At 47.4% G+C, this 13927-nt stretch overlaps 1 protein-coding gene across 2 annotated transcripts in view; it reads left to right on the top strand.

The window, feature by feature from the left end:
• Positions 1-1006: 1006 nt before the first annotated feature.
• The window catches only part of TMEM242 (transmembrane protein 242), a 116497-nt gene continuing 103576 nt past the window's right edge, over positions 1007-13927 (top strand). The window contains exon 1 of one of the 2 annotated variants that reach the window (XM_086927309.1): positions 1007-1205. In XM_086927309.1, the coding sequence (XP_086783435.1) occupies positions 1118-1205 (88 nt within the window). In that variant the 5' untranslated portion in view covers positions 1007-1117. The remainder of the gene's footprint in view (positions 1206-13927) is intronic. The other variant, XM_086927310.1, reaches the window with a different exon arrangement.

Below are 13927 nucleotides of genomic sequence, written 5' to 3'. Positions count from 1 at the left end.
CACTTCAACTTTTCTTAATATGTAATCTACAGTGAATTTGCAACTTGTACCCACTTAATGGAACTCTGCTTTTCTGTTATTTTTTTTGTTTTGTTTTTTTCCCCGAGAAAATCTACTATGTGTATATATATATATATATATATATATATATATATATATATATATATATAGAGAGAGAGAGAGAGAGAGATAACTCTAATCACTAGTATATGCAGTAGACCTTTGTACTCTCTACCATTCCTATGTGACTCTTTGAGTATATCCATTTGTATCCCGTCCATATGTATAGAGATAACTCTAATCACTAGTATATGCAGTAGACCTTTGTACTATCTACCATTCCATGTGACTCTTAAGAGTATATCCATTTGTATCTCTTTTTTGAGTGACTTTACTACTTGTACATTTGCAATTTTCCTTTCTGTTTGTATTTCCTCCTTCTGTGACTTTACATCTTGTACATTTGCATTTTTTTCTGTTTGTATCTTTTATGTAACACATGTAATTCTAAGTACTTATGTTTTGCAACTGGTTCTTATGTAAAGCGCTCTGGCACCTTTGGGTAAAGTTCGGGCTATAGAAAATCGTATTAAATAAATAAATAAATAAAAATAAACGATATATGTATTGTCATTTACTACCATACTTTTTTTTAGTTTGGAAGCATGTTATCTGTTCCCTACCTTATATGTAATTCATGTAATCTGAATTCCTCACATATGTAACTGGTTCTATTGTAAAGCGCTCTGACCCCCCCTTCCCCCCCCCCCCAACTCAAATGGCTTCAGCCGCCGCCGCCGTGTGAGGCAGCCCGGGCACACACACAGCCGCACCCGACCAATTGACAGTTCTTTCAAAGACCTTTTGATTGTTATTGTGGTAGAAAGCCTTAGCAGAGGTTAACGTAAACTAAACGTATCTGCTGCGTTCAAACTTAAACTTCGCCGCACTCTATTATCAACCTAGACGCGCCCCCTTTTCCCTCCTGATTTGGCACCTGCGCAGTGACAACTGGGGAGCAAACTAAAGACGCCAGGGCGCCATATTGTGTGTGCTGCTGGAGGTGCGGAGGTTGTTCGGGTTTCCACCCCCTGCCTTCACGGGCTGGGCAGCGGGTATGGCGTCTGCTGAGTCGCAGGGAGATACAGCAGACGCAACAACAGTGTACCCCGACAAAACCAAGGACAAGCTGCTGCTCGTGAAAGGTAAAGAGCACGAGTTAAGACCAACCAATAGGAGAGAGCACGATTGTGTTTTGTCATTTCCTGTGTGTACACAGTGCGACTTGAGTAGGAACCGTGCAAAGCGGCAACGGACTGCCTACGGCTCACATTCAGTGCTGCGCTCGATGTGCACTTCCTCTTCCGGATTCACCCGACTCCATCAAATACTTAAGGAGTTTTGCAGGTATTTTGCAAACTGGGTTCCTTCCATTCCTTCAAACATCACAAAATCCCAAAGCGCTAGTTTGTTCCTGAAATTGGCCATCGAGTACGAGGGATTTATGTGGAATTTTCTAAATGGTACATGTAAGAACAAGCATTGGCAAAGCTAATGTTTCTCGGCAATCCGAGAGCTGTTGGCATTGTCCGTGTTACTGTATTTTAGTCACGTGTTATGGAGTGGCATAACCTGTTGGCTTTGCTTGCAAAGACGGGTGTTAAAACTTTAGCAGGATGTCTTAAGCAGACAGCTGGCAAGACGAGAGGGGCCTCCGGCAGACTATAAACCATCTTCACAAGTGCTCTTTACAGTCCAGATAGAGGAGGCAAGATGATGGTATATGTTCTCCATTGTGTGGGCTCCGCTGCAATGCACCTTGAAACAGTACACGATTGTAACTGTATTTATTTAGTACTTACTACCCCTAACGAGGTGTTGAAGCACTTTATACTGCAAGAAGTAAACTGCTCAAAAGCCCATTGGTTAGTGTTTAATCCAGTGTTTTTTTTTAAATAATATTGGTTATTGAGATTAGTATTATGTCCGCAAAGAAACTTATCTATGCATTTTTTCCAATTCCTTTGTGTACAGAATTAACAAATGGCTCCTGTGACAATTAAGAGTAGCAGCGTACATAGAGTACTTTACATAGACCAATAAATAACGTCTGTTCATCGAAACAAAGTACAGTGAATTTTTACAACCATAATTCCATATTTATTGTACAATGCAGGACTTGTTTGGTAGGAGGTTGTGAGGATTCTAGTAAGGTTTCAACTCGCAGGGTAATTACTTTGAGTGAAGCTTGATGTAGTGGGGGTTACTGGAATAGCGGATGCAGCTGTGCCTAAAGTTTGAGTGTGCATAGAGGTGGCTTTTGGAAGACGTATAAAGATGAAAGGTATACCCTACTATGGGTTTAATATTTTTTCAGAAAGGGGACAGACCTACGTGTCATGAGCCCTCTGAGGAAGTGAGCCAAAACCAGTTCGGTAGAACAATGGAGTTTACCCATACAAACCACATATTCTGGAGATTTGGCTCTGTGGAGAAAACAAAAAAAGTGCGAAAATCAGAAATAAAATAAAAATTGGCTGACATGGTGGAAAATGAGACCACAGCCCCGCATCAAGTGCAAATCGGCCATTGGAAAAAAAGAGTAACTGAAGATCATGTATCAGCATGAGCCACAGCAGAATAGAACTACAAGAGTAAACCAGTGATACTGTGGTTGTGCTGAGTGATGCTGTGGTTGCGCTGAGTGATGCTGTGGTTGCGCTGAGTGATGCTGTGGTTGCGCTGAGTGATGCTGTGCTGGTGCCGAGTGGTGCTGAGTGATGCTGTGGTTGCGCTGAGTGATGTTGTGGTTGCGCTGAGTGATGTTGTGGTTGCGCTGAGTGATGCTGTGGTTGCGCTGAGTGATGCTGTGGTGGTTGCGCTGAGTGATGCTGTGGTGGTTGCGCTGAGTGATGCTGTGGTGGTTGCGCTGAGTGATGCTGTGGTGGTTGCGCTGAGTGATGCTGTGGTGGTTGCGCTGAGTGATGCTGTGGTGGTTGCGCTGAGTGATAATGTGGTGGTGGTGGTGGTGCTGCTGTTGTGGTGCTGAGTGATGCTGTGGTAGTGGTGTTCTGGTGGTGGTGCTGCTGAGTGATAATGTGGTGGTGCTGAGTGAAAATGTGGTGCTGAGAGGGTGTGTGAGGGTGAGCCGGTAAGTGAGGGTGGGTGGGGGTAAGTGAGGGTGAGAGGGCGGGTGAGGGTCTGGGGTGCGAGGGTGGGTGCGAGGGTGCTGAGTGGTGCTGTGGTGGTGCTGAGTGATAATGTTGTTGTGCTGAGTGATAATGTGGTGGTGCTGAGGGGGTGAGAGTGTGTGTGAGGGTGGGGGTGTGAGGGAAAGGGTGAGGGAGGGTTAGGGAGGGTGAGGGGGTGGGTGTGGGGGTGTGAGGATGAGGGTATGTGAGGATGAGGGTATGTGAGGATGAGGGTATGTGAGGATGAGGGTATGTGAGGATGAGGGGGGTGTGAGGGTGTGTGAGAGTGGGGTGTGTGAGGGGTGAGAGGGTGTGAGTGTGAGGGTGAGTGGGTGGGTGGGGGTAAGTGAGGGTGAGAGGGTGGGTGGGGGGTAAGTGAGGGTGAGAGGGTGGGAGAGGGTCAGGGGTGCGAGGGTGGGTGAGGGTGAGGGGGGGTGTAAGGGTGAGAGGGGGTGTGAGGGTGTTTGAGGGTGAGTGAGGGTTGTGCACAGAGGAGACGAGTAGGGTGAAAAACGGAGATATTGCTGGGACTTTTCTGGTAAAATACTTGATGAGAACCCAGGCCAGTATAATGCTGTCTTCTGCGTGCAAGTCTCTGAAGTCAGCGGAGATCGTACCTTGTAGGTGCCCACTGGACCTGTGTAGGAGGGGTGTAGGGAGTCAGGGAGGGTCGGGCAGACCAGGGAATGGAGGACGAATAAGGAAGCACTGACACTTGATTAAGAAAGGCTCCGTTTGTGCTCTGAGGGTGGGCGGGCTGGTAATGCGAAGCAGGATGGGGGAAGCTAAATTATGATGGCGAAGCGAAGGTCAGCATTCACCGTCATTATCTTTGGTCCCTACCTTATTATTGATGCGGACTGCGGACCACTTCGAGTCTCCCTTTCTCCCAATGCCTATTAAAACAAGCTTGTGTCCACTTAGGTCTACTCCGACGAAAACAGTGGAGTTCACTCACTGTTTGGAAAGGAGGGGGAGGGAGGAGCGAAAGGAGGGGGAGGGAGGAGAGAAAGGAGGGAGAGAAGAGAGTTGGGTGGAGGAGCGGGGGTAAAGGCAAGACAACGAAAGCAAATCCAGCGCGACATTCATGAAAGGGCACCGTCCTGGGGCTCCAGCCTCGACTGTCTCACAGGAGAGCTGAGGAGTCAGGCGGGTGGAGAGGGAGGGCTGTGCTGGAGCCTAATGACTAATTGGGGGAGAGGAAGGAAGACCAGATAAGATACGCAGCAATGAATGTGAAACCAACGTGGTGCTTGTAAAAGGGGCGCATGCTGAAAAACAAGCTTGTGTCCACTTTGGTCTACTCCGACGAAAACAGTGGAGTTCACTCACTGTTTGGAAAGGAGGGGGAGGGTGGAGTGAAAGGAGGGAGAGGGAGGAGGGGAGGGAGAGAAGAGAGTTGTGTGGAGGAGCGGGGGTAAAGGCAAGACAACGAAAGCAAAACCAGCGTGACATTCATGAAAGGGCACCGTCCTGGGGCTCCAGCCTCGACTGTCTCACAGCAGAGCTGAGGAGTCAGGCGGGTGGAGAGGGAGGGCTGTGCTGGAGCCTGATGACTAATTGGGGGAGAAGAAGGGAGACCAGATAAGATACGCAGCAATGAATGTGAAACCAACGCGGCGCTTGTAAAAGGGGCGTAGTGCTGATAAAGTATGTTGACACATTATCCTGCCTGCAATAGTAACGAGAGGTAATACCGTATTTCTCCTGCAAGCTCACACACTTTAAAGTCACCGCATGCCTACTGGTAATAAGGTACATACGGTTGGGGAACGTATGACGTGAAGAGCTTCTAACAAATGTTTTATGTTTGAGGAAGTGCCATCAGAGAAATGCGTAGAAAGGAGAAACAGCCTGGCGGCCGTGAAACTAAAAGCACGGCCGGCCGTGAAAAAGCCTTAGATGCAGCAGGGGGCAATTAGGGGAGGAGAATGGCTGGGCTGGCGGCACCAAGCTGACGATTTGATGCTGTGCACGCGCATTTTAACTCCTTGTGCTTGCGCAATGAGTTAAAAAGCACATGCACTGCATGGAATCGCCAGTGGTTAAACTCTGGATAAGCCACAATAGAGTTTCGCCAGCTATGCGCAAGCCCATCAGCAGGCGAGCCCTAAAAAGTTTTTCAGGTGGAATGAGCACATGCATTTTTTATGTCTGCAAAGGCAAAAAGACCTTTTCCGATCGCCTTGGCTTTTCAGCCAAAAACGGGCACGCGTTCCATTGCCATCAATGGCAACGCGTGCACGTGAGGCGATCTACCTATGGGAGCGCGCGCGCCGCCAAATAGCAGCAGTTATCGCTTCCACAAGTGCTCCGCCCCTCCTCCCGCGTGAGCTTGTTTGAAGACTTTCTCGAGTGAGAGGTGGAACTAAATCTCGTTTGTCAGTCCTGGGAAGAGCCGAAGACTCCTGCCCCAGGATATTGTTTTATGTCAGTTTTTAAGGTAAATTTTACTCTATTAATGCCAGCATAAAGGATGTGTCACCTCAACGTATTATGCATCACTTAAACATTGATTGCATATGCATATTGCTCTCCAGAGTACTGCTTTAGTACACGCGTCCTGATACATACAGATCATGGGCTCAGCCAATGGGGCTATCTCAGAGGCGCAGCGCGGGTTGCGCCCCATCTTCTCACCGCGGCTGCCTCTGACCACTTCCGGACGAAGCTGTGCTCCCTGGCTGGGGTTCCTGTGTCCCACTAATCCCCGGCCCGTGGCCCCGTGGGACGTCGCTGTCCGCAGCACGCGCTGTGAATAATGAGCGCGCGCCGACCCTCCGCTGCGGAGCCACCGGCGATGGAGGGAGGCTTTCTAATTGGCGAGCTCCTCTGCTGGCCACGATCAGCGCCTATTGCTCTGCCGCTCTCTTCTCCTCCCTCCTACCCCCACCCCCTATTTCTCATCAGCATAGCGCGCGTGAGGCTGCATATCTGGCCCTAAGACAGGAGCGCTGTAAAATTCTCTTCCACCGCCAAAGCCGGTAGTGATTCTAGACTCGCAGGCTGGGAAGACACACAGGCGATTCCACTGACCTGCAGGTTACAAGAGGCTGTGCCTGGGCGATGGCAAAGGCACCGAATGCTGTGTGTGGGTATGCAAGCTACGTTCACCACATTTTGCGCATGGTCTGCAGGATAGCCACATTCATGACGACTCATGAAAAAGACCCCTGATTTAGCGTGTATGTCTCAGACTCAAAGGCTGTTGATCGTGCGTATGCCCCACACTCGTCCACTGCAGACTTATCGCTGTGTCAAGGATTACTGAGCCTGCAGCAACTAGTGTTTCCCCTCCCCCGACCCTTACTAAGGGCTTGAACCCCTCGTATATTGAGAGCCGACGCAAGAGCGGCCCCAGCTCCTTCCAGCCGAGGGCGAGCTGCGCTGTGCCCAGCACATTTTCACATTGGAATTATCTCCGCCGTTTCACACACAGCCTTGCTTTGATGTACGGCTCAGCTTGGAAGGAATTACTTTCCTAGCCCCGCCCTTTGACCCTTCCTTGGCGTGCCTAAAAGGCAGCTGGCTGGCGCGGTTAGCGGAGTTGGGTTGTTATAGCTAAGGATCGTAACGTTACATTTTTGAACCATGTCTGACTCGGGGTTGGTGTGGAATGTGCACACGGCGTGATGACCTCTGACGGTACACCTTTCGCTCAAACTGGGCCTAACACGGAAACACAACCAATGGAAGTGTATTTATATTGTTTGCATTAAATGACGCATTCAGACTTCTTGCCCTTTTGTGGAGTATTTAATGGTGTTGGTGGTTGATAGCTCTGAGGCAGATTTCTAGTTTGGGTCGTCACTGGGTGATCACAGCCCGCTTTGTATTCTAAGTAAGGACTTTCAGCATTAGTCTGTCTTCTATTGAGATGGCTAGCATCTGTACTGGGGTATCGTGACATCACACAGGGCTTGGCACTAGCATGTCTGTGTGTAGAGCGTGGCTCCGAGTAAACTACTTAACGGTTTACACTCACTGCTTAAGGATGAGGAAGACCAACAGGGCCTGATGGGCACACCCAGGCCCGTACCTTCTTTCCATCCTTGGTTGTGTTGACTAGAGGCTCTGTGTACATCACTGCTGGACCCCGCCAGAGGCAGATTGGGGGTGTCTCGTTGACCTCGTGCCGTGGGCAGAGGGCGCCTTTCAATGGAAACCATGAAGTGCAAACACAGCGCACAAAAGGCCTCGGTTGACAGCGCAGGCCGTCGGATGTTTGGCTCAATCCGACTCAGTCATTGTTAAAGAGGTTATTTGGAGCTGTCGCCCCTTCCCGAAACGGAACACGGGGTAGCATTGGCATAGCCAATAGGTCTCGCTTTTGGGACCTTATAAGTATTTTTTTTATTGGTGCATTGCTGCAATGTGGAGTTACGCGTTGTATTTCATCTGATATTTATGCGATTTTGTGGATTTGAGAGGGACAAACTTTTTCTTATCCTAGTTTATTCCACTAAAATTTATAATACTTGTCAACTTTTTAAAAAAACGGAATTGGTCAAAATGCATTTTCAAGCTCATTATGCCTAGCTTTTTGTTCCGGGAAAAGTTTGAACAACTTAACTAGATTTTTCTGCGCTCCCCTCACCTCTCAATAAAAGATGATGCGTTTTTGCTTACAAACATGTGAAAGTTGCGAGTAGAATTCCTTTTCTGAACGTTTAGCATTAGCAGAGAGAAACTGCAAACTGAATCTTAGGAAAATGAGTCGAAAGAAGCCTGTAAACATGCCTTTACTTCATGAACTTGATATTTTAAAAAACATTATAAATCCTAAGGCTGTGCTATTTACAAGCGACCCCCTAAAATGTTATCACAGGATAAGAAATCCATAGAGCAAGGACTTCCTAAACAAAAGGAAATGCATCCAAGAGCAAACACAGGGTCTTAAATTGGATGATGTGTTTTTAGTCTAAATGATGTCATTCATTATTTCATTAATGGGCGGCCCAAACTAACTGTGGCACAGCATGATAAACAACAAGCATTGACATCGCCAATAGGTCTCGCCTTTGGGACCTTATAAGTATTTAGTTATGCAGCAGGTCCAAAAGGCAAGACCTATTGGCTATGCCAATGCTTGTTTTGTATGATTCTGTTCATTTCTGTAGCTTTAGAAATTACAAGAAGCACTGCAGACCCCCATGCACAATTCTTTGAGAGTTTCTCTTGTCTAAAAGCTTGCCCAGTCATTAGACTAAAAACAATTCAGGCACTGTCACCTTCTGAACTTTGCACCTCGATGTTACAGATACTATCTTGCACAAAGTGAGGACATCCCAAAAGAAAACCAAGCAATGACATAACAATTAAGCCACTCAGAAACCATTCTCAGCTGGCAGAATCTCAGTCACACAGAATTAAGTACAGAGCAGCCTGAGACCGAGGCGCAATATAGAACATTCACTGCCTGCAGGCATGGAGAGAAGACTCACTTTGCAGTTAGCTCACAAGCACAGACTGCAGTTTTAGAAGCCCAAACTGACGATAGTGTTTGTATTTGGGGTGTGTCTTAGACAAGAAGGGAGGCAAGTGGCATTATTAGTGCACTCTAATGTATCTCCCCACAATAGTACAAGTGACCGGAGGGCTGGAGACCAGTGTCGGGAAGCTGCCGAACTCTTGCCAAAGTAACGAGGATGGCTGGCGACATGAGTGTGCTATACTTTTCTCAGAATGGGATTTTTATTAGTCAGAAAGTGACAGTGGCAAACCCTGTGAGCAAGATTGAATAACAGGCACTTTGAAATGCCTTTGAAATATGAGCTTTAAAATATTTTTAGACCGTAGAATTAAAATGTCTACAAAAAGGCATGGAAAATAAACAAATAGATGTTTAATGTTTAATCAACCGCAATGGATCGCACCTCGCTAGCCCCTTCTCCGGATCGCCCCTAAGGATTCTGGTACGTATAGTTCGTAAGTGGTTCACCTAAGTAGGTGCAAGTAAGTACTTGTTGTTCTGAAGATCTCTAGACCCGGGACATGGCCCGGGTTTCGGGATATCTTCCCTCATCAGTAGAGAATGTAGTTAGGGTGGAAGAGAAGGCCGCCAAGTAACCGTCACAGGCCTCGATGCCTAACCGGCACGCAGGTGCGCCATCCAGAAGCTCGTCAGCTTAAAGGCTGAAGGGAGCCCATTTGTAGAATCAACCGCAATGGATCGCACACCGCTAGCCCCTCCTCCGGATCGCCCCTAAGGATTCTGGTACCTATAGTTTGTAAGTGGTTCACCTAAGTAGGTGCAAGTAAGTACTTGTTGTTCTGAAGATCTCTAGACCCTGGACATGGCCCGGGTTTCGGGATACCTTCCCTCATCAGTAGAGAACGTAGTTTGGGTGGTAGAGAAGGCCGCCAAGTAACCGTCACAGGCCTCGATGCCTAACCGGCACGCAGGTGCGTCATCCAGAAGCTCGTCAGCTTAAAGGCTCAAGGGAGCCCATTTGTAGAATCAACTGTTTAATGTTTGTTAAGCATTGCATGTTGGTAAAATGATTGTTTTGGGTTCTTTAGAACAAGATTATTGCAAAACAAACTAGCAAAAACAAGACATTAAGTACACATGCACGCTCAGAAAACAGTGTCTGACATTTGAACTTGGTCTTTGTACAGCCAATGTGATGAGATAAGAACAAGATTCACAGGCTTGTTTACAGGAATGAAGCAGTCGGTGAAAACACCAGTGCTCGCGTAAAGTGCTCATCAACCAGGAAAGAAGTAGTTTAAAATACTACTTAAAATGGGGGCAGTGGTTGGATAGCAGCAATTGTTCCATTCTCTCCGGTAGAGCTAAACACAGGAAGAGGAAGAGGCATGATTCATGCATGCCATGGACAAATTGGGAGAAGGAATATGAAAGTTATGATGCAGCCAGCAAATGGGTAGCCTATGGGCGGGCTGAAGCCCACAAAGTATATAGAACATGTCTCGTGCTGTCTAGTCGAGACCTAATACAATCCTTGGGGGCGGGGTGAATAACAGGTTGAAAGCAGTACTAAACTGCCACCCCTCCAGTCCCACCAGAAAAGCGATATTGGACTATGCATTTTAGCAAGGAATTGAAGACCACACGGCTCAGGTGGCCACATTTTTAATTTTCTGAATCTGGATGAGTGTTTAATTATCTTCACCATTAAGCAAGTTAATTACATTGAGTTTCGAACTGATGGCATATTCACTAAAACTGTATGTACTTTGGGATGTGAACCTTTTAATTTTCACCTTTGGTAGGTTTTGGAAATGTGATCAAAACTCCTTTAGTAAAACACTTCTCAAAATGTTTCGGTTGCTAGGAGATCCAACTAGTTGAAGCGGAGTTCCTTTGTAGGATCAGCACCAGTTGATAACCGAACACTATGCTTCGTAGAAAAGCAGGTGTTACGCATAGCCATCTATGTCAAGAAAACCATAGGGGGAGGAGGAGCTTAGCTAGCATCCAAGATGGTCGCGTGAGCCAGAGGTGGGGAATTCATATCTCCCGACGCCCGAGACATCTAGATTTTCTACAAGGGCAAGAGGTTTTAATTTCTGTTCTGTCCGAAGGACAAGTAGAAAGTCCTAAAGTAATTGGATACACAGCTGTTGAACTCTGTTCACATCCAGTTTATAAGTCGCTCAGAGCAGTTTATTAGCACTGAAAGGACGAATGCAAAAGCTGGGGGTTGCACTTTCACTTTCCCCTGAGCAGAAGAACATGATGGAGCGAAGGTCAAAGTTGCAGCTACCTCCGACCCCAGCATGTACATCCACAGCAGTATCAGGCTCACGTGTGGCTTGTGGGCCCCTTCTGGGCCTTTCATTTACTTTGTGCCTGAGACCAACATCGAGCTTCTGCAGCTCCAGAACACCCGCAGCACTGGCATGTAAGAGACTGCCTTTTCTGCCTCTTGGCCCCCGCTCTGACTTGAACTTGTGATCCCTGCCTTTCATTCTGTGATTCACCCTTGGGCCTCTTACGGCCCCAAGATTCCTCCACATCCTCACCTCCAGGAACTACTGTAAAGCACCTTGTTTTCCCTTCTCATGAAGCTCGTGCCCCCCCTCCCCTTTGTATTTCCTATACACCTTTATGTTTTACCCGGTGCCTATACCTGCTAACCCTCCTCCGCCGCCATCTCTGACAGCCCTGACCCCCTTCTCTTGGCCTCTCATATCTTACGCATACATTACATCTCCTTACTTTCCCCATGGGGCTTTCATGCAGGCCTCAGGCCCACACCTATTTCTGTACATTCACTTCGTCTCACTTTTTGCCTTCTCCAGGGTGCACGGTAAACACACAGTTGTAGCAGCTACTGCAGCTGTGAGGTTCTTGATAGGCGTCTTTCATCTGCAGGTTCGCAGACAAAGGCTAATTAATGTGAAAGGGTGGGTGAGTGGGTGGGTTAAAGGGTGGATGGATAGATGCAAGGATTGATGTAAGAATGGATGAGTGAAAGGATAAAAGGATTAACGCAAGGGGAAAATGAATGGATGGGGTGAACGAGGATGGATGAGTGAAAGGATGGATGGCTGAATGAAATGGTGGATTGACGGCTGAAAGCACGAAGATGGATGGGTGGATGGTTGGGTGGGTGGATGGATGGATGATAGGTGGATAGGTGGGTGGATGGAGGATAGGTGGATAGGTGTGTGGATGGAAGGATAAGTGGGTGGATGGAGGATAAGTGGATAGGTGGGTGGGTGGAGGATAGGTGGATAGGTGAGTGGATGGATGGATAAGTGGTTGGCTTGGTGGAAAGGTTGCTGGATGGATAAGCGGATGGATGGATAGATTGATGGGTGGATAGTGGAGTGAAAAGGCTGATGAGTGAAAGGGTAGATGGAGGGGGTTGAAAGGGTGGATGGATGAGCAAAAGGACAGATTGATGGTGGGATGGCTGAAAGGGAGGCTGGATATGAGTTGAAAGGAGGATGGATGGGGTGAAAGGATGGATGGATGAGTGAAAGAATGGATGGAAGATGAGTGCAACTGTGGATGGATATCTGAGTTAAAAAGAGGATGATGGGGTTAAAGCGTGGATGTATGAGTGAAAGGATGGAGGGAGGGATGAATGTATGGAGGGAGGGAGGGAGGGATGAATGAATGGAAGGAGGAATGGATGAGTTTGATGGATAGATTTGGAGATGGAAGGATATGGTTGGAGAAGGGTGTCATGAACCCCCCCCCCCCCCCCCCCCCCCCCCCCCCATTGTAGCAGCTACAGTGGGGGTGCAGCCCTTAATGTGCCTCTTCGGTCTACAACTCAGCAGACAAAGGCTGATAAGTAATGTGAAAGAGCAGGTGATTGAGTGAAAGGATGGATGGATGTGTGGGTGAAAGGGTGGTTGGATGAGTGAGTGTAAGTGTGTCTGGCTAGATGGATGGATGAATGAATGAATGAGTGAAAGGATAGGTTCAAGGATGGATGAGTGACAGGTATGGTGGATGGATGACTGATGTGATGAAGGAAAGAGTGGATGCATGGGTTATAGGGTGGATGGATTAGTGAGAGAGAAGATGGATGAGTGGAAGGATGGGTGGGTGGGCGGAATGATGGATAAATAGATGGATGAATAAAAAGGAGGGTAAATGTAAAATGTAAATGTAAATTTGATACTTGTATAGCGCACTACTCACCCGCAAGGGTCTCAAGGCGCTTGTACGAATACCGCTGTGGAACCCATCCTGGCTTTCCCTGTGAGGCGTCCACTCCTGGGCACCCCCAAGGTGGAGGCCAGGCATCCTTAGCGTTGTGGGGGCCGTTGTGGAGATTAAGCAAGCTATTGCCCAGAGTTGCAGAGTGGGACTCCATGATTGGAATAGGCACCGAGGCGAGAATTATCAGGTCCGTGGAATTTTGAGCCCAAGACCCGCCGAGGCGGGGAATTGAACCCTGGTCCGGGGCTAGACCTCTGCATCAGGGTCTGCCGCTCTAACCATTGAGCCACACTTCTCCACTGGAATGGAACGAGTGAAAGGGTGGTGGATGGGTGAGAAAAAGGAAGGGTGGGTGGCTGCAATAGATGGATGTATAGGTTTGGAGATGGTTGGGTAGGTTTAGATATGGGTGGGCGGATGGTTGGATGGAAAAACAATGGTGAAAGGCTATTGGATGAAAGAATGAATGGATGACAATATAAAGGTAAAATGGTAGATATCAGTGGGCGAATAATAAGATTAATGGGTAGATGCTTGGATGGGAAAGACAAGAGCTTTTCTAGAGAGGGTTGCAATGGCTTTCTTCACTTGCTTGGTAGCATAAGAACTTTGGCTCAAAGTGGGGTGTATTTTAATTTTCTGCTCACGCACTTGGCCTGCACTATGCTCCTTACTCTATCTCGGCTCATCAGGTGAGCGTGGTGCTGTTTGCCAGCACGTTCTTCCTAGACAGCCAACTGTTTTTGTTCTCAAAAAGCCCACATTGCCACAGTAGTTCCTGGAACTGAACAAAACTACTTTTTGTGCAGATATGCTTCTTGTAAAAGAGCAGAATGCTGTTACACACAGTGAAGTCAGCCGATAGATAGAGATAGCATTTTAATTAAAACAAAAGTTCTTGGTTAAAGCTCAATTGTTAAAGAAAGCCACAAAAGTGCACAATGATGGATGTCCTTGCATTAATGCACATTTACATCTTTCATGAATTCACATGAATTTCCTTAAGTAGGCCAGGAAATCATACTCTAGGAAATATTTGTGAATTGCACTTTCACATGAGCTATGAATGTGCAGTTTTACCACTGCG

This window comes from Lissotriton vulgaris, chromosome 6, assembly GCF_964263255.1.
Source record: "Lissotriton vulgaris chromosome 6, aLisVul1.2, whole genome shotgun sequence".
Taxonomy (NCBI): domain Eukaryota; kingdom Metazoa; phylum Chordata; class Amphibia; order Caudata; family Salamandridae; genus Lissotriton; species Lissotriton vulgaris.
This window is presented reverse-complemented; position numbering and strand designations above follow the sequence as displayed.